This window comes from Terrapene carolina, unplaced genomic scaffold (genome assembly GCF_002925995.2).
Source record: "Terrapene carolina triunguis isolate 2854851 unplaced genomic scaffold, T_m_triunguis-2.0 Scaffold190, whole genome shotgun sequence".
NCBI lineage: Eukaryota > Metazoa > Chordata > Testudines > Emydidae > Terrapene > Terrapene triunguis.
Window position 1 is genome coordinate 2,812,148 of NW_020664541.1, and position 22,727 is coordinate 2,834,874.

At 47.7% G+C, this 22,727-nt stretch overlaps 2 protein-coding genes across 2 annotated transcripts in view; one reads left to right on the forward strand and one right to left on the reverse strand.

Annotated features, from left to right (window-relative positions):
- The window catches only part of NINJ2 (ninjurin 2), a 71,587-nt gene extending 66,994 nt beyond the window's left edge, over window positions 1-4,593 (forward strand). Inside the window, exons 3-4 of the mRNA XM_024204511.1 lie at window positions 281-439; window positions 3,763-4,593. Coding sequence (XP_024060279.1) covers window positions 281-417 — 137 coding nt within the window. The 3' untranslated portion in view covers window positions 418-439; window positions 3,763-4,593. The remainder of the gene's footprint in view (window positions 1-280; window positions 440-3,762) is intronic.
- A 1,999-nt stretch (window positions 4,594-6,592) lies between these two features.
- The window catches only part of B4GALNT3 (beta-1,4-N-acetyl-galactosaminyltransferase 3), a 120,039-nt gene continuing 103,904 nt past the window's right edge, over window positions 6,593-22,727 (reverse strand). The window contains exons 13-20 of the mRNA XM_026654340.2: window positions 22,085-22,164; window positions 20,040-21,066; window positions 18,893-19,191; window positions 18,249-18,402; window positions 13,074-13,146; window positions 11,751-11,904; window positions 10,530-10,656; window positions 6,593-9,738 (exon numbers count right to left, since the gene is read on the reverse strand). Of these exons, the coding sequence (XP_026510125.1) occupies window positions 9,630-9,738; window positions 10,530-10,656; window positions 11,751-11,904; window positions 13,074-13,146; window positions 18,249-18,402; window positions 18,893-19,191; window positions 20,040-21,066; window positions 22,085-22,164 (2,023 nt within the window). The 3' untranslated portion in view covers window positions 6,593-9,629. The remainder of the gene's footprint in view (window positions 9,739-10,529; window positions 10,657-11,750; window positions 11,905-13,073; window positions 13,147-18,248; window positions 18,403-18,892; window positions 19,192-20,039; window positions 21,067-22,084; window positions 22,165-22,727) is intronic.

A 22,727-nucleotide genomic window follows, 5' to 3' on the forward strand; every position in this document is an offset into this window, starting at 1 on the left:
GCCTGATTGTCAGATTGACGTCATTGGGAGCTGTGGGTGCGCTTCAGAAAACTAGGCCCCTCTTGGTTAACTTGCACTGTTCTGCTCCCTCACTCCCCACCCCCACTCACAAACCCTGTACTGTAGTATGAATAAAATCATCCTCCCAGCTCCAATCCCTGGGACAACTTGCTGCCACTACCTCACGTGTGTTCAGCAGTCTGCCCAGGACATGGTTCCTTTAGGCCATAAGGCTTTGAGCCAGTTTTCAATTCTCCCTTTGTTTTGTGCTGTGTCTCAGCTCGGCTGAACCTGAATGATGTGTCAAAGCAGCACCGCCTGAACGTGCTCAATAATGTTGCCACGGCTCTGATCTTCATCACCGTCATCCTCAACATCTTCATCACCGGCTTTGGTGTGCAGAAGACTGGTCTCTAGGCCTGGAGAGCAAGGGAATCAGGTAATGAAGGGATGAGGGTCCACTACCACCCACCTTTGGAAGGGTCAACTGCTTCGGCAGTCAAAGGGTCTCAGAAATCATCAATGATGTAGTGGAAGGGAAGGTGGGGGACAGCCCTACACATACACACATGGCCCCTTTGTGAATAGCATTGTCCCCTGGGAAGCCTGGGCTGTGTGACAGGATCTCTCAGGAAAAGGAATTTCCTTGCTCCGTCTCTAAAGCAAGGATGTCATGAGTCCACATTTATGGGATTCATCAGATATCTGGTAGCAGCAGTTGGTGTCCAGCAGATAGCAAATCCCAACCTGGATCATGATAGGTACTATGGGAGGGGAGTCAGACAGTGGAAAGGAGGGTGTGGCATGTATGTGGGAAAGGACCTGGTTCCCAAGAGCTATTCAGGCAGTGGGAGAGATCAGAAGAGGGACCAATGCTGGCAAGGATGGTGGAAGGAAAGAGAGGCAGTAGGGAGGGAGCTTTTCAAAATGGCCACTGCTATTTGGTGATGGTGGTGGCCATTTTAAGAATCTGATTTTTGACCTTTATTCCTCTTGCCTTAATGGTTCCCACCAATAGGGTGACCATATTTGCCTATACTGAATATGGGACACCTGGTAAAATTACTTGTATTCAAGCAAGTTCAGCGGCAATCAATTGTACAAACATTCAAATTAACATCAAGTTGCCTGAGCCTCTGTTAAAAAGAAATACTGTTTAGTTGGATTCTTTTTATTTACCTTCTTATCTTTAAGGCTTTAGGGTTCACATGGGGAGGGGTGACACACACACTTCCCTCCCCCTCCCCTTCCCCCCCACCACACACACACGGGGAGAGGTCACACACACACACACGCACACACATACACCTCTCTCATACTGTGTGTGTGTGTGACCGACCGACCCGACCCGACCCGCCTGGCTGAGCCCCTGGGACAGACCCGCCTCTCCTGGTACCTGGCACTCTGTCTTTCCAAGGCAACACGTGGGCAGAGGGCACGCAGGGTCACATGCCCTCCCTCCCCAGATTCCTACCAGGGTTCACACCAGAATGTGGCCAGCAGCAGCCTTTCAGCACTGTGCGGGACAGAAGGGACAGGAGCTGCTTCCAGCTGCCGGGGAGGAGGAGGAGGGATGACCTGGTCCGTGTCTTTGCAGAGCTTCTCTTCCCTCCACCCCCACATGTGTGGCTGGAAGCAGCTTGTCCATTCCGGCCTGCACAGTGTTGAAAGGCAGCTAACACTGCCAGGCTGGCCACCGTTATAACCCAGCTGCCTCTGGTCCCCATACTACAGTGCGGGCAGGAAGGGGTTAAGCCCAAAGGATGCATTGTGCACCAGGGCCCAGGGAATCTGACTGCAGGGGCTTCAGTGAACCAGGCCAGAGAGGTGGCTCAACAGGGGAGGGTGCCTAGGGAATGGAGCAGCCCCACACTCCCTGGGGGCAGGAACCAGGGCAGGGGTGAGGGGTGGGTTTGAAGAGGGTGCTAAGCCCCTTCCCCAGGGGCTGCTGTGGAGCCTGCAGGTTCGGGGTGTAAACAGGCTGAAAATCACTCCCACGCCGCTCCAGAGCTTAGCTGAGGGGCGGAGAGGCTTCCCTGTGCCAGCACTGTGCATGGCTTTGGCACATGCAGAGCTTGTCTCCTCCTGGCCAGCGCCCCAGGCTCGAGGGTCTTGGGCTTTCCCAGGATGCCAGCCCAGCCAGAGGCAGTTGGGGAAGGAAGGAGCCTGCTTGCCAGGCTGCTGGTGAGCTGAGCGCTCCGACCTGGGGCTGGTTCTCCACACAGTGCTGGGAGCAGGATGCGCCAGGGGGTGGGATATGGAGGAGCCGCAGGCCTTGGGGGGGAGGTGAAGGGGCAAAGCAGGGAGAGGACATCGAGAGGGGGAGAACGTAAAGGGCCGATGGGTGGACAGCAGAGGCAACACGTAACCGGCCCTCGCCTGGTGCCTGCCCACACTCACCAGCCACCACAGCTTGCAGCACGCAGACAGTGCCAGCCGGGAATGGGATGGGGGGGTGGCCCTGCTGGCCGAGAGCTGGCACGCAGCAGGGGCTGAGCTGATGGACCAGTGGCAGGGAGAGTGGCCGGTGCCACACACTGCATCTTCGCTCCGCCACCAGCCTTGCACCCCCACCCCTATCATCAGCCACTGGACCCCCCACTCACCACTGGTGGGTGAGTGGCTGGCGAGCCAGGATCCGGCCAGCAGCAGGATCTGCCAGTACTGATGTGGGGAGAGGGGGGCAGGAGAGACAGAAAATATGGGACAATTTGTCCATTTTTAAGAAAAAGTTGGGACACCTGCAGGAGGGCTTAAATATGGGATTGTCCCTTTAAAAATCGGACATCTGGTCACCCAACCCCCAAGGATGCTGGGGCAATGGCCAGCAGGAGAGTGGGAAATTTGGATTGGAGAGGGAGGTGGGATCCTGGATTCAGTGCAGAGGCACAAGGCTTCCATGAAGATGGCACTGGCTTTGGATTTTGCGAGATCTGTGGGATTTAGGGGCTGAATGCCACATTTATTGCGGCGGCAATTACCTTCCCCTTTGAGTGTGACAGAGAGCAACCCCTACAGATTAATACACAGGGAACCATGCAACATTTTAAACTCCCCTCTCTGGGTTTTACTTCCATAGGAATCAGTCAGGACTGGTTCATAGAATGCTTTGAGATTCTTCAGCTTGAAAAGCACGAAATAGCATTGTAAGGCCTCTAAATGCTACCATAAGCCCTGATCCTGCAAACACTTATGCGCATGTTAACTACAAGCACAGAAGTCATCCTACTGGACTAGAATGATGCAGTGCTAGAAGAGATGGGGATAGGGTGATCACCTTTGCTGGCTGGAAATAAGGGAAAACTACATGAAAACTAAGGAACAATGCTTTATTTTAAGGGACGTTTTAGGGAAACCGCCATTTCCCTTAGCATAACATGTATTTTCTCTCAAGTGTATGTTTCTACTGCCTTCAAGTTTACAATGCAATTATCATAAGCTTCAATGTTTAAAATGGTCAAGGGACATCCCTTAAAATAAGGGACAGGCAGTCACCCTAGCTGGAGATCCAGTATGAATTAAGGAAACTTAGGGCAAATAGAATGAAAAAATGTTACAATGGTGGCATGTTTTCTTGGAATGGCCCTGTAGAGTGGGTGTGTTTTTGTGTGTGGGGAGTGGGGAATGGATTGCAATAGGTAACACAGGCAGAGGGTAGAGGGAAAGCGCTCCTGGGATCCTGCTTATGAAACTTCTATGAAATACTTGCTGACCTGAGGAACCTAGTGGATTCTTATCTTGCATCTTTTGTTTTTCTTGCAGGTTGTGTGTGTGGCACCAGCTTTAGGGTCCCTTCCTTCAATTTTTTTACAGACCTCAGCAGAATCCTACCAGCTGAGTGGAGACACAGAACGCCTGAATTACTCTTTAAAAATTGTTTGTAAAGTATTTTATGCAGGTTGTTTGTATAAAGCATGTGTAGCTTTGCAGGAATGAAATTTCCATTGATTTTTCAACGCTAGTGCAAGTTGTGCAGTGATTTCTAGAGAGCGTCACAAAAAGTTGCAAAAAAGCATTTTCCAAACATGCTCCTGTGCATAGGTAACAACAACTTTTCTCTAATTTTAATTTTAACCATACCGTGTCCAGATATTTTGTAACTGGCAACATTTAAAGTAACACTATCAAACAGTTTATGTCTCAAATATAGGTTGGTTGATTGGTTGTTTTTGTGGGAGGAAAGGAGCGGGTGTGTGTGTTATGATGACTAATAGGAATAAAAATGTTTTCTTCAAGGTTGCTTAAAAAAATCAAATGAGATGCTTTTTTGAAAACCATTAAACATTCCTCTGCAGTGCAGGAAACCTAAACCCCACAGCAAATAGATACTATGCTTAGATACCACCACAAGGACCTTGTTAGAAATCCTCTATGGATAACATGGGGGTACGGTAGGAGAAATAGGAAATGAAGCTCACTAAACACAGAAAGTGAAACAGACCAGTCTAGCTTCACTTGTCTACATTAACTCAGGTGCAAAAAGTAAACAAACAGCATATACATGTTCAAGAGTAAACTGGGTTTAAACCTTTTTTGGTGTTATAATTAAAGGTGTTATCAGTAACAGGTATGCTATTAAATACATGATTTTTATCCTGCTAGTCCTGATGAGAATTCTAATGTGTTGGAAAGTGGTTTTACATTTTTTTTTTTTTTTTTCTTTTTTGAGGTTTTGTTTCTTTCAGATCATTCTGAATTAGCAGGTTCTTTCTGGCAGCCTGATTTTTGGATTATTGGTGTCACACTCAAAAATTGGATATTTTTGACTTGTCAGTTATTTGCATACTTGAGTACTATGTTTTCCTCTTTATTAAATGATTTTTCACTCAAAGACAGAGTCAGATTTCAATATGGGTGAAATCCTATGTATCCAATAAACCGATAGAAAATTCCTAAGGTTGACATCGTGTACATTCCCATCACAGCTGGATAGGAAAGACAAGGCAATGGCAATTGCATGATGATATTCACATATTCTCCTCAGAAGAGCTTCTAAGAGATACTGGATACTGCTAATATGGCTGTTGCTGACATGACTTTGGCTGGTGTCACTGTTTACCTCCCACAAGCTGAGCCGACCTCCTGTGTGTTTGACTTTTCAGATCTCCTTCCAGAAATCTACTCTGTTGCATTTCAATTTAAATCAGAGGTATTAGCTTCATCCTGGAGACAGGGCCAAATGACATTTCTATAGCATGTTCCACCCACGAATTAGCTGACTGTAGAAATGCAGGGGCATCATTACATTCCTAACTCTCCAGTAATTTGCCTTATAGGATTTTGCCTACTGATCCTTCTGAGTGTTCTTCTATAGGCGAAAGCCCTATGTGGGTATTTCTTAGTAGTAGCCATGATAGACTGTTTAGATTTTCTTGCTTCAGATTATACGCACAATAATATTAATGATTACTTTGTTGTCATCCACCTTTGTTTATTTTGCCCAGGGGTAACTAAAGCTGCCTCATCTACGTGCTAGAGGCACCAGCTCTAAAAGTTAGAGGGTTGTTTGTTCTCTGTGCTTATTTCACTCCTTGGCCTCTCTATGGAGCCAGCCAAGAAGCTGCTAGCAGCAGTGAGGATTTATGAGGTGGCTATTTCCCCACTAGCAGCTAGAGTGAGGCTATTTCACACAGGTCACCAAGGAACTATCAGGTCATGGCTTTCAACCACTGGGTTTAGGCAAAGGTGACAAGCTTTATATCCTTTTCTCAGGTGCCAATCCACCCACTCCCTCATGGCCACAGTCTGCTCCACAGAGCCAGGGGCAGAGCAGTAATGGCTGAATGTCAGACAAATGACTCAGCAGAGGAGGAAGAGGGGAGGGACTCTCCATCATCGAAAGTTAACTTGGATGTCCTTCTCTCTCACAGAGATGCCAAGCCATGTAGTGCTGCATGTGAGGCATATTTGTGTGGGGACTGCTTCCCATTACTGAACATGACACGGCAGAAGACCAGCACACAGTGCTGCCCTTTATCACCTCTCAATCATGGAGTCAGGAGCATTGGCACTCCTGGCTGCCTTCTCACTTCTATGTATCAGACCTCAGCTCTATTCTGACCTGCTTGCACTCCCATAGGCAAATAAACAATGTCTAGGAAAGAACTGATCTAATGATTGTCCATTGTCTCTCTCAGAGAATGGGCTAAGCTCTGTGTTCCCTCCTGCACCTTACTCCATGAGATGGCCCCTGCCGGCTGAGGCAGAGATTGGTCTATCATTTTAGTGCTCCTTGCTGCTTGGGGTAGAAATCTAGCCTGTATCAATGTTCTGTTCCATTTCCTGTGATGCATCCCTGATTAATAGGAGAGAAACTCCTCTATGTCCTCCTGTCCCATTCCCTGCAGCCCCCATTGCTTGAGTGGGGGGAAAAACAGATCATGATCTGACCCCTGAATCCCCCCCCTTTGTGTTGGTCTCTGCAGCACCCCTGCTGGGGTATAGAGTGATCTATAGCCCATGTATTAACGTTGTCTTTTGCTGGTTGAGACAAAGAGAGGAACATTTGACCTTTAATCACTGAAGAGTGTTGTTGGCAGATGTCTGAGGAACATACAGACAGAAGTGAGCTTTTGTAGGAAGAAACTGTATTTATAAACCCCTTGCGGTGCCAGCCTACCCCTCTCCTAACAGAGGGGAGGCCTGGGAATCATCTTAAAGGCACAAAGCCATCTTAAGGTGTGGAATTCAGAGGTACAGTACAGAATTAAAACACCAGGCGTCGGTGTCTGGATAACATTTCAGACATTTACAAGCAATGAGAGAAGGCAAGACATTCATATGAGGGAAACATTAAAGACAATGACAAAACAGTCACATCATGTTCACACAACAGATTCTTTCATGATAAAACCCATTCTCTCCCAACCCCTTTGTTGGATTGCAAAACAATTTCCATCATGGAGTTCACAAGGCAGTGGAAAGGGTCGGATGCCTTCAAATAATGCCAATGGAAATGAGATTGAGTTTATGGAGAAGCCCACTTCCCCACTTTGGTAAAGCCAGGCTCCCCGTAGCCCTTTTGTGATGTCTGGGGAGCTGCCATTCCTGAGACATGTCTCCTTTCTGATAGAGGAGAATCCCATGACCCACCCCAATCCCATCAGTGCGTAAGCCAGAGTGACGTAAGCCAGAATCTATGAGCCTCAGCTTCCACTCTGTTCTTGATTTTGATTGGGGCGGGTGGGGGAGAAGAAGCATCCTTGGGGTTAAACCCTTGACTTTTTCGTATGCATTTCATGCTGGCCTGACAGCCCTGGAGCAGGTACTCCTCTCTTTCCCCACAACCAGTGGCAATCTCAACCTGGACCTCTACTGACTACTTCAAGGGCTGACAGGCAGGTTCAGTCTCCATGGAGAATTCCCTCTGAGGATTCTCTGCTGAGGCTGCCAACTAGTGCCAATTGTGATGGTGGCTTTTGTGGTGTGCATAATTGCCCTCTAGGAATAGGACTGAGACTCTACCACCTATTTCACATAGACAACCAAAGAGCCCTTAAGGAAGTAAACAGTTTTGACCATTACCAATCTCGTTGAAAGGCACAAAGGAAGGAGCATAGCTGAGTGAGCACCAGAAGACCCCGGGTGAAATCCTAATCCCACTGAAGTCAATGAGAGTTTTGCCATTGATATTAATGGAGCAAGGATTGTATCCCTTTTGATATGCCCAGCTCTATTACTGTGAGCCCTAGAGGCAGTCTCTGACCCTTCATGCTTCACTTTCCCCATTGGTAAAATGATACTCTTCTTCAAAAGTGCTAAGTACTATTTCTAATTCATTGGATCCCACTGCTTATCTTCTAGGCCAGCCAGTCCCCATTCCACATGAATTTCTTTACAGAGCCAGTTCAGACATGCTATGAGACTTGCCGTCCCAAGGAATCCAGAGTTTGGAGAGAGGGTTTGCAAGTATTAGAGATTTGTTATGCCCTGCAAGTATGTGCACAAGCCCCTGAATAAAGCAGCATGATAGGACATGCACTAAAGATGCATATCAACTATTCCAGTCAGAAACAATCGACTGCCAAATTATTAAACTTCTAAAAACAGAGAGTTTTCATCTATCACCTCTTTTCCCCTCCAAAAATCGGTTTTGTATTATTTCTCAGTCTCTAAATATGAAAAGTACCTTCCCTAGTTACAAAGACTACTGTGATTTGCAGTGGGTTTGATACTGCATCTTCTTAGATCCCAGATGGCTACAGTCCTACAAATATTTAATGGATTAAAAGACTCAGTAGCCCCTCGTACATTTTTCACCATTGCTCCACTCTGCATAGCATGCCCTCCCCAACCCTGGAGGTTGATGGAGCACTGACTTAGCCCAAACCAGCCAAGCTGTGGATCTCTGCAGTCCTTGAGTTATGACTTTGGTGGGGGCAAGATTCCACCCTAGGTTTGGGCAGAGTTTGAACAAGGTCCCCTCCATATTCCTTTCACCAAAGCAAGCTCCTTTCATCAGTGCAGTCACCAAACTTCCATGGTCTTGTCACCAGTGCAAGCCCCAGATCCTAAGTCCATCTCACCAGTGCCAGCACAAGGCTCATCCATAAGTGCAACATTGTGAACTGCTCCTGTTCTTCCACTATGCAAACAAATAGTTCTTCACACACGTAGAATCTACCATGGAAAACAACTGTGAAATCATAACTTATTAAATTAACCCCCAGATGCTGTGTTATAGACCAGGTCTGAGGAGCAGAAAAGTTCTCCTTCTCATTGACAAAGATACAATATTTCAGACAATCAGATATTCCATTTCCATCTATTATGAGTTCCCAGCTATTGCTGGGACACACCCTTGTCTGACTGGGCTACAGCTGTCGATATGGCTTCCCAGTTCCTACTGAGATGGCCTCACCTGTCCTCTCCAAGTCCCAGCATGAGCCTCAGGCAGGAAACAACTAACCAAAGTGGGTTCTTAACATTAGCCCCAGCCAGCTGCAGGCAAATGGGGTCTCTCATGAGGGAAAAGTGTTTGAGTCTCCAGATACAGCCCATGGTTTGTTGAACAGGAATGTAGATTTTCCCAGTGATTTAGATGAAAGGGTGGCAAATAGGGCTAAGCACTGGCAGCTTAGAGTGCCTAACAGCTCCTCAGACTTTTCTGGGCTGGGCTGGTACATGGGGATGAGGACACAACACAGTTCAGAGAAGTTCCTTTGGTCCCCTGTCCAAAGACATGGGTGTCAGAGTTTTTCAAGTATCAAAAGAAGCAGCAGCTTTATTGTAAATAATCCATTCTGGTTGTAACTGGGATTTGTTCCTTTTCTTAAATTTGCACCATGCAAGACACTCCAGACAGCTTGCCACCACTTCTATCGTACCATCAGTCAGGGGCTCTAGGTGCATCAGTGTCAGGGGCAAACAGTCCTTTGCTTGTCTAAGGCTCCCTCAAATACAGAGCGAGTCACTGATCTCCATGTCTGGGACCTAATGGCTCACGAGTGCCAAAGATAAGTTCCCACTCCTATACACTGATCATCCCTTTTCACAAGCACCTGTAAGTCTGATCTCCTAGGATGACTCTGGAGAGAAGAGGAGTGTGTACTCTCGGCTGCATGCCTAGGCGAGGTGCATGTGCTGATATAAGGGTGGCTGGCTCTGCCAGGCAGCTTTGTGGCCGAACATTACGGTGTCCTCAGCTGTTGTCGGTTCCACATGCCCCGCTTGGAGTGAAATCGGTGAAAGAAGTTCCTCAGGGACAGTCGTTCCACTTCCAGGCCAGCCTGCATGATCCTGTGGGGGAAGGAAGAGGAGGAAATTCAAGAGGAGATTAGTTCAATAAGACACTCCAAGGAAGGGTTGACAGTAAGGGTGGCTAGGGCGATGTGAAAGTCTCCTCTGTACAGCGTCGTATACCAAACCATTGCACTAATAGAATGGCCCAAAAGATTGCTAAGGCCTACAACCAAGGGCTGATGAGGTCTAGGACTTGTCCAGCATGCAAAAGAGCTATCTGGCACGAAGGGGTGAGGGAAAGGGATACCTCATATCACAAACTTTTCAAAAAATGTAACTGCACCCCATGGCCCCGGATGACCTTACTCCAAATAGCTGCCCTGTTGGGCATTTATTATGTGTGTTATTATAAAGACTAGAGGCCCCAGCTGAGATCAGGGTCCCATTGTACTAAGCACTGTTCAAAGATCAGGAAGGGGTCAAAAATATGCACTGGGAGCATCTGTATGTGTCTGATCTACCCAATGCCTGCCAAGGGTGTGGCAGGAAGGTACCAGGATTCTGGAGATAGCTCTCTCCTTTCCTATGTCAGTGGCTATGATAAGGCATTCTGGTTATAGTAGCCCCCTGAGCTCTGACAACCAATGCGTTGCTCAAGAGGACATGCTCAGGGGGTCGCCCACTGATGGGGAATGCACACTGTGACCTTTGTCACCTTCATTTCTTACTGCTCAACTTCAGCAGGAATCCCAGCTCACTTCTCTCTCTGTCCCTGCCACCTCAGAATCAAGGGGGACTGCTCTACTGAACCACAGCATGGGCAGAGCTGGTGGAACATCTCCACTCACCTGTCCACGAGTTCCCAGTCCTCTCCTCCCCAGCGATCCCGGAACTCTTGGGTATTCATCCCTCCAATTTGATCCAGGTCAGACTTGTATATGCCTAGGAGACCAAATCCATTCACCTCCCAGTAGCCTGCAGACAAAACCAAAAGTCATTAACCGTGCTTGCATCCTAAACCACTATTGAATGAAGCAGGAGATTCCCAGCCCTGGTGATTCCATAGAGTCAAACAATCACACTTCCCTGGGACAATAACTGATTCAAAGAAATGGGAGGGACACACAAACTAATCCCAGCACCTCTAGTCACAACAAATCTAACACCCAGCACCAAGGTACAAGATGTTAACGTTTAGGGCACCCCAAGAACCGGTTCTGAAAGTGGCTAGAGAGCACATGCTCCTTTTAGCTCTGACAGATGCCCTCACCTCTCACGTAAAAGCAACATCCTTTCTAATTCACCTGTATTATCCCAACATCGAGGGTCTGTCCCTATCCCCTGGGTATTAATACTGAAACTGGAATTTTGCCCTGATTTTGAATCACAGGAAGTCCCGCACTCCCTTCTTGGATGGCCACCTGTACCTAACAGCAGTGCTGCACTGTGCGCACCTGCACAGCTGTGCTGCCCCCTGACCCATGGCCTGCTGTCTCTCAGCTCTTCTCAGCAGGGATGATCAATGCCCACTGAAAACAGACGAATGAGCTCAAACCAAAGCGAGACGCTCTAAGGCAGTGGCTCTGGTGGCCCTTGCATCAATCCTCTTTGGGTCAGTCGTGGGCCCAGTGGAGATGAGCCTGGGAACAGTTATGGCCACAGCAGAAAGCAAAGAAGAGAGCAGACGAAGGAGCTGGAGTGAGGGGAGAGAAGCTGAGAGAGAGGAGGGATTTTCTTGAGGAAGCCAAGTGTATAAAAAGACCCTAAATGGTGTCCAGCATAATCTTCACGCATCCTGCAACAATGCACCACTCAGATGCCTTATATGGCTCTGCTTGCTTAACACTCCGATACAATGCACAGTAACAATCCCCTTGGCACCTGGCATTGAGATTTTAGCTCAGTTAAACCCAATCCTACATCTAGTCACTCTCTTAGCGGCCCTGGTAATACCCACAAGGTCAAGATTTTGGAGGACCCCGATAATAGTGAAGGAACATATCCTGAGGGTATTTCAGACTACAAGCACCTTCCTCCCAGGTCTGAGCCATAAAGCCCCGGCCTCTTACCCTCAGGCCATTGTGGAGATGCGCCGCAGTGCAACCTCATAACCATGGGTGCAAAGGCCATCTTGCCCTCTACGCAGTGCTTCCGAATCGAGTCGATGACCCCAGCCGGGAAGTGGATGTGGAGATCACACAGGAAGATGATACTGTGTGGATCCTGGAACCAATCACACAGATATCAGTCATAGGGAGATTTCATCCACTGCCACTGACCTGGCACCACAGTTTATCCATGGTTGGTGTGCGGGCACCATCGCGCTGACACTACTATCAGCCACAGTATCCTACACTCACTTTTGACGATCTGGACTATGCAGCTTTTACCTATTGTTAACACTGTTGAACTAGGGCAATTTTCCAACCCAGTCCTGCTGAATGATCCTAGTTATACCCAAAGACTACAATGCCCACCTCTCTCACAGCCCAGGTAGGCAAAAGCCAACCACCACCCAGCAATTGTTGCCCCATAGCTGTCCAAGATCCATAGGGTCTCATCCTCTTTCACAGTAGGGTCCCTTCACACTGCTCTGACATATAACGTACACCCACTTTAAGGCCCCTCTATACTGGCAGAGCAGTGTAAAGGGGCCCTTATGTAAATAAGAATCAAGCCCCTAGTCTCTGCCCCACCATCACCACCTTGGGCCCAGAGATCCTGCCTAACTTGGGGCCATGGCTCCCATGCCACAAACACCACACCCTCAGCTCACGCAAGGCCCAAAAGCCTCCTCTCAGATCTTAAGACTCTACTGCGGCAGCAAAATCAAACATGCTTCGATGTGATCTGTTCCCGCATCTCACTCAGAGCCTCACTGGGGAGTCTGCCTGGGGGATGGTGCTTCCTCATTTGGAAAATACAGACTGGATTAAAACAGGCCTCTCTAGGGTGACCAAGTGGTGGGGGGTTGGGAATGAATTAAAACAGCCTTTCACCTCTAGGTCACAAATCCAAATCCAGCTTCAGGTTGGTAAAGTTGTTGCCATGCAATGGCTGTTCAGTGACTTGTGTGAAATATGTTGTTGCCACAGCCTAGTTCCTTGCAGGCAGTGTTCACATCACAAAAGGAAGTCACTACAATTAGTGTAGTCACAGGGAGGTTAAGAACTGAATGGGCCACAGAAACTGATCTCCTCAATGTGGCCCCTCCAGGTCATGATTGAGGCACACTGCCAAGGCAGCATGAACAGGACACTTGCACTGACCCTGGCCATGCTGAACGACAAAGGTTTCAGTATGACAGGTGGTGCCTGAGTACACGGTGTCTGTGCTGTATAGAGACTACAGATCTTTCTGCAGCTCAGGCTCCACAGCAGCCAGGCACTCACCTTCACTAGGTCTATCCCAGCCTGCAGCCCTGCAGAGCGCTCAAAATTCCCCGTCAGCTTCAAGTACTGGTAACTGTTGGCAAGACAGACAGGAATTGGGTTAAGTTCCTTAGCCTCACAACAACTCCTTCTAGTGAGGGATAGTGGGAGAGGAGGAGAAAGGCCCTTGGTTCACTGCTCACTTACAACTCTTGGGAATGTTCAATTTTACGTGTGGATGTTATTGTATTACACATTCACCCTTACCTTCAATCCCTATGCAGCACAATGAACACCTTCCAGGGCCCAACAGGTGCCTGATATAATCAGGGCCTGGACAACCGAGATGTGTGCTTAACTGAGACCTGCATTCCAGAACAGATGTCTCAGAAGTGCTTTGAGACCCACACACAAGTGCTTTGTCAGCACAAAGCACTATTAGTTGTACGATTTGGCACATATCTGAGATCTCATTCTGTGGAACTGCTCCTAGCTGGTTCCAAAGCAACCAAAGGGCAGCTCCATGACATGGTTACTAAGAAGGGAAAAACACATTTGTAACTTTAATCAAACGCTTTGTTAGTTCGCATCCCAGTCTTGTGTAATGAGGCTATATGTGCCTTGTTTCTTTTTATTTACAGGATAGGGTCTCTTGTGAGGGCAGTCGTCAGTAGCCTGTTCAGCACCATTTGGCATTCCAGAGGCATGGACTAGACTGCTAATGGGATGTGCTCTAGAACAGGGGTTCTCAAACTTTTTTTGCTAGGCCCATCTTTGAAAATATTTCAGGCTGTGATGACTCCCCCCCGCCCCCTCCAGGGTTACCATATTTCAAGTTCCCAAATAGAGGACACTGCCAGGAGAAGTTGGAGAGGAAACAGGGGTACAGCCCTCTGGCTGCCCAGCTCTGAAGGCAGAGCTGCCACCAGCAGCAGTGCAGAATGGTGGCATGGTATGGCATTGCCATCCTTACTTCTGTGCTGCTGCTGGCAGTGACACTGCCTTCAGAATTGGGTGCCTGGCCAGCAGCCGCTGCTCTCGCGACCACTCTACAATAGCCTTTTACCCCCTTTTGCGTCGGATCCCCCAGTTTGAGAAAGGCTGCTCTAGAACACAGAGGGAAGGTGTGACACTCTGTACCTCGTGGGAACACCCTACACCCCCATGTTCATCCTTATAAAATGACTGTGTGGTATCCAATGCAAAGTTTGTCATGTTGGGTGTCTCTGGAAGGCTCATGATGCACTGAGCATTGTTGTTATAGTAATGTTATAGGTTGTAATTTCATGTATATAGTTATAAGGCTGAAAATGTGTCCTCATGGCTTAAAACAGGCCCAGGCAAAACTCTCCAAGAGCAGAGGGGCAGTTCACACCTCATCAGGGCATGTATAGGACAAACCCAGCCCAACCTCACAGGAACAAAGGACACTGGCCTAGGCAGCAACAAAGGATCTTTTGGACTCTCGAGTGAGTCACCCCCACTTCCTTTGGTCAGTAGGGACCACAATGAGGTAATGGCCACCTGACTCTGAAGGGGGGGAGGGCAAAGCCAAGAGGGAAGAAAGTACACGATAAAAGGGAGAAATCTTTGCCATGCTCTTCCTCTCTCTTCCACCTCCATCTACAGACATCACCACCAAGCAATTGAAGCGCTGATCAAAGGGGAGAGCCTGGCTGAAGGGCAACCAGCCAGCCTGTGGTGAGAAGCACCTAAGTTTGTAAGGGCACTGAAAGTGTTAAGGTCAGCTTAGAATGCATTTAGCTTTTCTTTCATTTGACCAAATCTGACTTATTATGCTTGGACTTATAATCACTTAAAATCTATCTTTGTAGTTAATAAATTTGTTTGGTTTGAAGCGTGTCAGAGATTCCCCTTGGGATAACAAGCCTGGTGCATATCAATTTCTTTGTTAAACTGATGAACTCATATAAGCTTGCAGCGTCCAGCGGGCATAACTGGACACTGCAAGACGGAGGTTCCTAGGGTTGTGTCTGGGACCAGAGATATTGGCTAGTGTCATTCGATTGCACAATTCAAGGAGCAGCTTACTTGCCAGAAGCTGGGCGTGAACAGCCCAGGAGTGGAGGTTCTCACAACAGAGCAGGGTAAGGCTGGCTCCCAGAGTCAAGGATTGGAGTGACCTAGCAGATCATCGATCCAGATAACACTGCTCTACAGCCAAAATGCTTCTGAAATAAATGTAGTCAAACTTTACTAATTCTGGGTCACTAAGAACGAAAATGATGCTTAAAATTGTTGATTGGCTCTAGTTTTCAAGATATGCTATTGGGTCAGTATATACGACCCTTGACTTGGGAATGGCGGAGGATAAGTGAGTTATAAAGGGAAGGGATCTCCATTTAAACCAGAAATGACTAAAATACATCTTTGACTGGATCTATGAATAAATCTATGACTGGGTTTGGACAATACTTGCTTTTTAGGCAAAACAATGAATGATGCAATCTGAAGCTGGTATTGCGTCATACATGATATGAATTGCATCATGTTATTCCTAGAAGTCATGGATGATGCAATCATAACGAAGCTTACATCACTCTGCTGAACAAATTGCCCTATATCAGCTCTAGAATCATACAGTGTCGTGCTCTCTTATTTGTCAGTGTTTGATTTTGCAAAGGGACACATTTCTGTTTAGCCAAAGTGAGCAGAGATGCCTCGTACTTGTGTGAACAGTGCAGATAACTTCTGCTATGTTTGTGGTGAAGTGACTTTTGCATCACAAAAGCGCAGTATAACCACTATGGTTAAGAAAGCCTATCACCTTTATTTTGGTTGCAAAATTGGAGATCAGGACAAGAGGTGGGCCCCACACATATGCTGTAACACTTGTGCAACAAATCTTTGCCAGTGGTTGAACAGGAAAAGGAAATCTATGCCTTTTGCAGTACCAATGATTTGGAGAGAGCCAACAGATCATCCCAGCAATTGTTACTTCTGCGTGGTGCCTCCAGTTGGGAAAGGTGTGTCAAAGAAGAAAAAGTGGACTGTGCATTATCCAAACATTCCATCAGCTATATGCCCAGTACCCCACGGAGAAGGACTGCCGGTTCCTGATGCACCAGAATCATTCTCACTTGAGTCAGACGATGAAGAGGAAGAGGATGAAACTTCTGGTCCTGAACCATCAGTGTCACAGGACCCACATTTTCTCCCATCCTCCTCCTCCTCTGAACCACACCTCATAACACAAGGTGAACTGAATGACCTTGTCAGGGATTTGGAACTACCCAAGAGTAAGACAGAGCTGTTGGGCTCCAGACTACAGCAGTGGAATCTCCTGCCAGGTGATGTTAGGGTTTCCATGTTCCTTGACCGTCAAAAGGATCTTGTCCCATTCTTCTTCATGGAAGGTGATCTTGTAGCCTGCAACAACATCGATGGTGTGATGGCAGCCCTCAACATCGTTCACGATCCAGATGAGTGGAGACTGTTCATTGATTCATCGAAGACGAGTCTTAAAGCTGTTTTTACTGCATAATGGCAATGTTTTGCCATCAATTCCAGTTGGTCATGCAGTCCATATGAAGGAAACCTATGACAACATGAAACAACTTTTGAGGTGCATAAACTATGACCAACATCAGTGGCAGCTTTGTGGCCATTTGAAGGTTGTTGCTCTCTTGCTTGGTCTGCAGACTGGATACACAAAGTACTGCTGTTTTCTCTGCGAATGGGATAGTCGTGCAAGAGATTCCCACTACATCAAGAAAGATTGGCCACTCCGACAGTCATTGGAGCCTGGGAGGAAAAGTGTTCAGCATCCACCACTTGTTGAATCGAGGAAGATTTTGTTACCACCCTTACACATCAAGCTGGGTCTGATGAAGAACTTTGTCAAGGCCATTGACAAAACACAAGCAGCTTTCAAGTACCTCCGTGGAAAATTTCCAAGGTTAAGTGAAGCTAAGATAAAGGAAGGTGTCTTTGTTGGTCCTCAGATTCGTGAACTTCTTCGAGATGATGCATTTGACCATGCACTGCATGGCAAGGAAAAGACGGCATGGAAAGCCTTCGTTAGTGGCAATAAATTTTCTCGGAAACAACAAGGCAGACAACTACAGGTTGTTGGTGGAAAACCTCCTCAAGGAATACAAAAGCCTTGGTTGCAACATGTCACTAAAGATACATTTTTTGCACTCTCATCTAGATTTTTTTCTACCGAACTGCGGAGCAGTGAGCAACGAGCACGGCGAGCGATTTCACCAAGACATTGCAACAATGGAGAAACGCTATCAGGGCAAATGGAGCCCATCAATGCTTGCAGACTATTGCTGGACAGTGACCAGAGATGCTCCATTTAATGAATACAAGAGACAAGCCAAGAAGCGCCGAGTAGACACTGAATAGGACTAAACTATGTACAAAATAGTTTTTTGCCTTTTGTTTCATAATAAATTTTATTTATATAACCCTTTTGCTGATGTTTAAAGTGTTACATAAACAGGACAGGTGAAATATTATCATGTAAAGCAACCATAAACACATGAAAAGACCTAGGTTTACAATTTATGATTAAAACTCTACTACCTACACAATATACATAGACATAAAATGTAAAAACTTAAATATCTTAGAAACAGTAGCCAATCAGTTGTTTTAATTGTCATATTTGAATTCAGCACATCAAAATACATAATAAATAGCACATTTTATCTCTGAAGCAGACGACTTCTCAAAAATTGTAGACCAGTGTAACACCAGGGTCATCTGCAACACAGAAGGTCCTGATGGGACTGTGTTGCAGATGACCACTTTAGATAATTGCTAAAGTGAGACACACAAGTTGGCTGAACATGCAGCTTTCTAAATTCTCCCTTCTCTCAGTCCCATTTGTCACTGATTTGTCACCTTCTTGGTCTTTCCCCTTTCTCCATCACTAGGAGACTTGCCTTTGACCTTTTACTACAAACCTGAACAGGAGGTACAAAAAGGGAGATGCATCTGGATGGATGGACTGTGCAATAGGCATATGCGTGAAGTCAGATGGTGACACTGTACGTGGTATACAGGTGCAAGAGTGTGTGTGTGTGGCTTGTGTCTGTAGGGTGCATGTGTTTGGCTTTCTATATGCAGATGGATGAGGATGGCCTGTATGCAGAGATTAATGTGTGTGCTGTGTTTATAGGCGTGTGCCTGTATGTAGTTCATGTGAATAGGTGGTATTCTCACCTGCGTAAGCTGGACCTTTTCAGAGCCTTCTCTACATCCATGTCATCACTGCTGTAGTCTGTGATGATGACATTGAAGTATGGGTCCTTGGTGACTCTAGACAGTTCCTCCATGTCAGAAATGAACTGCAGTACCCAGCGTGCCTGGTTTTTCACTAATCATGGTGGGGACAGGGGTAGGGAAGGAACAAAATCAAAGCAAAATTGATTTCATGCCTTGAAATGATTGCAAACAGCCAAGATTGGCCTCCTGCCAGATCCAACTGAGACAGACAGGGGAGTCTGGGAGCAATCTAGGGACAGGCCCAAACTAAGCTTTGGGGCCATCTGGATCCAGATCTTAACACTGCAGGGCGAACCCATTCCTAGTGTATTTTGGGAGTCAGATTTCAGAGAGTTCAAACCACTCGGGGGGTTGGGCCAGTTATATTTCTGATGCAGTTTCATTTGCAGGGAAAAGGAAGTTGAGAGTGACATGAGCAAGGTGGTGGAGACTGGCACAGACATGGTGCTCAGAGCTGTCTCAGAACCAGTGCCTAGCAGCTTCTCACTCAGAGGCTGGCTCAGGACCAGGCCCCACAACCTCCCCACTCATATTTTATTTTGGAAGCGCCTGGATCTCCTGCCCCATTACAAGGCCCTTACCTGGCACTATGAAGTGGACAACAGCACGATGGTTCCAGGAGAAGCCCAGTGGCCAGCACAGGTCTGGCTCCTTTGCAACTCCCATCAGTTGGCGCCGGCGGCCCCACGCCAGGTTCTTCATGTTCATCTCCTCCTGCTCGTCGCCGCTGATGCCCTGCCAGCCCCGCGCAAAGACATACTCTGAAAAGCGCACGAGCTGTCCTCCCCTCTCCAGCAGCTCCAGCTCCAGCAGGTAGCGGCTCCCACGTAGGCGGTCTTGGCGCTTCTCCACATTCACTACGCGCTGCAGGTGGAATCTCCTGCAGGGACGCAACAGGGTTATATATGTTCCCCACACCAGCGCCCGGCAGCCACTCCTCCCCAGTTCATCTCAGCCAGTCCCTCGTCCAGGAATGTGATTAACCCTTTCACTCCCAGTCCACAGCTTTACTGCACCGCCCCAGAACCCATGTCAGAGGGTTTAGATTTTTGATTATCACCTGGCCTCAGGACTATTCACTTGGGATTAGATCTGGAATCCCAACAAAGATAAAATAGCTGATGAAGGAAGGGAAACAAAGATCATGCCAAAAAATAACTGTTTAAAAGTGAATTTAAGTTATCTTGGTGCTGGTGAGAGGTGCTGTATGCACAGCCCTGGAGACTACAGGCTTCTTAGGCACAGCATGGGTGACAGTAGCCTCCTTATACCCTTTCAGTGTATCTGAACCCTCAACTGGCAGGGAGAAGTTAGCTCAGTTCCTATTTCCATTCAATGCTTGGCAGTTCTGAAGAGACAGCCAACAGAGGGGCTAATGATAATGCTGATTTACACATTCTGGGAACGTGCTTACTGGGAACTGGACTGAAACCTCCACTCATTTCCCACCAGCCACCACCCAGCTGTCAAAGACCTTTCAGCCACTACTGACCTGGGTTACTGACCTCTTAGTGAGCTACAGTGAAGGTGTTTTCTCCCATTCTCATTCCACTCAGGTGTTTAGTGCCCCTTCCACCTTCACAGTTCATTTCCTAGGGCTGTATTTTCCACCTTTGGAGTTTGCTCCCTAACTTCTACTGGTTCCTTACACTGTGCTGCTGTTCCTATGCAGCGTGGTATGGAGACCATAGGAGAGGACCACGGGCTGCGAGAGACAGTTTGCCTTACCCTTTGTTTCTCTGGTTGAGTTTCTTCAGGAAGACGCGTGTGACCTCCAGGGCCTCCCTCTCTTTCAACAGTAGGTTCCCCGATGTGTTGCACTTCAGGTCGATCCAGTCTGTCCGCAGCGTGTGGAAGTCCAAGTTGCTTGCGCTGAAGGTCTGGTCCCAGTTCACTACCTGGTCAAATGGCATGTACTCAAATCCCTCCTTCTCCCACTCTGCTTCCCCTTCCACCTCTTCCTCCTCCTCTTCCACTGCCGGCTCAGCAGGCTCAGGTTGAGATTCCACCTGCCCCCTTTCCACATCTACCTCAATGCCATCAGCTGCCTTCTGCTCGGCAATGTATGACTGCACCTGGTTTAACCACTGTGCCTGGTAAAGGGTCTGTTTGCTGAGGCTGGCAGCACTCACAGCTCTACTACTTATTTTGCCAGAGACTGGACTTTGTCTCCTTGCTTGCATGTTGCCTGCTGGCTGGTCCTTGGTGCTGGTTGCATTGAGGTCTGTCTGAAGAGGCCCCACCTCCCTTGGAATCCTGTCAGTGGAGTTTCTGGAATTGCTGGGTATATGTTCCCAGGGCTCGTGAGGTCTTGTGCTAGAAGGAGGGTCCTGGCCTCCCACTCTCCTCTTGGGCAGTGACTTCCTATGGATGCCCCTAACATGACGAGGAGAATTTCTGGAACTGTCTTTGACCTTGATTTTTAGATGGGGCCTCCTCACTGGTAGGTTTCTTTCTAGACCAGTTTGATTGATGCTCTGGTTGGCTGAAGTCCTGTGAGCTGGCTTGATGAGGAGCCTTTTTGCTCCTCTCTTCTGCAGCACCTCTCCCACCTTACCATCTATGAGCGAGAGGAGCTTCCGACGCCCCGGGAAGGAATAGTCATTGTAAATGTCATCATAGCCTGCTATCATAGTGGGGTTTGCCTCGACTCCCATCGGCTTTGCTCCCCACTTGCTGGGATTCCTTGGGGGATTGGTGCTTTCTGCATCCTGGTCTGTGTACTGAAACTCATCAGGATTCCCATCCTCAGAACCTGCAACATCGATCCTAGTTACATCTCTCATAACCGCTCCACTGCCCCCGCCGTCTTGACCCACACCCAAAAGAAGAAGGGAGTTAACCCATCTGCTCATCCCCCTTTATGCATCCACCACTGAGGGAGTTGCCTTTCTTGTTCTCATTCACTGTCGTAGTGTGGATTGTGAATATTCCCTCTTCCAATGCCCTGGGGGTGCTCTGGGGAGGGGAAGTGGCGCTAATTCTTGTACTAGTCTCCTTGGCATGTGTGGGCCAGTCTCACCAATGGCCATGGGTCTCTGGCATATGTAAACTTGCCTCTCCCACCCAGCTATGGCCCTCTTTCACATGTGGACCAGGGTGGCCAAGTGTGCACATTCGGCACTTCTCTCATGCCAGCCTGCAGCTCAGGTGGAATCTTATGTATGAAATTTTGAGCAGGAAACGCAGTTCCTACTGAGGCCATTAGAGCCCACTGTGGTGCCTGACAGGTGCCCATCCAGCATGGAGCCTGCCCTGAGGAAGAGGCAGGGTGACAGCAGGGATCAAGGGGAACAGTGAATGAAGGGCACTGAGATTGTGGAGGGGACTGAATGTTGAAACTGGGTGGGTTCTAAGGTGGGGGAGGGGACTGAGGTTTAGGGAGCAGATGAGGGAGAGAATAGGGCAGGGTCTGAAAAGGGCATGGGGAGGCTGCCCCAGCCTGAGCTCTCCGTGATACCTTTAACCAGCAATAAATCCACATTTTTTTTAAGATGAAGTTTAAGGCTTTATGCAAAATTATTAGTAAATAGGCAAGTCATATAATTAAATAATTTGCATGATGTGTCACATGTGCAGCTTCACAAAACTTAGCAGGTCTGGTGGCCTTGCCCCCTCCTCCTGGCCACGGCTCTCTGGCACACGAGGGCCATGCTTTTCACTGCACGTGAAGTCAGCTGCATCTTCCATCCATTCCAGGGAAAGGGAGACAGAAAATTTTTTTTTTTGGACAGACGGGAGAATCCTCCTGTCTCTCGCATTAGGGTCTCTACCTGGCTGCTTGGTTTTCTCCCCAGACTCCAGATTTCTCCTCTCTGGATGGTCGATATTCATATACTTATAGAATCCAAACCTTCAGGAGTAAGGAGGCAATGTAAGCACAGCTGTATGTTACAGAGGAGTGTTTCTCTGCTGTATCACATCATGATAAATGCCATCTTACCATCCCTTAAATCCATTCAAAATACGGCTGCAAAGACCATGTCTCATCACTCTGACTTTCCCGACCCCATTCTTGGAATCCCCTGGTCCCCTCTTTTCCTCTGCATCAAACACAAACAACTTGTCTTCATGCTTATACTCATCTCTAACACAGTTTTGAGTCATCAACCCCTCCTTTATTGTCCATCATTTCAATGTTCCCTCAAACACCTTCCTTCTTTCTCCCATGCTGCCCCATATGAATGGGAAGAGCTCTCATTCATATGGAGCAGCAGGTGCTGGGTGGTTACCTCTCTGCCCCTCAAAGATAAACCCTGCAGGGGGAAGAGAAGCCTTCATAGATTCCATTTGCAAGGTCCAAAGGGACCATTGTGATCATCTAGTACAGTGGTTCTCAACTTATTTACCATTGTGGGCCACATATGCAGCTGTCTGTGTTTTATGTGGATTGCATCCACACAATACACCTCTACC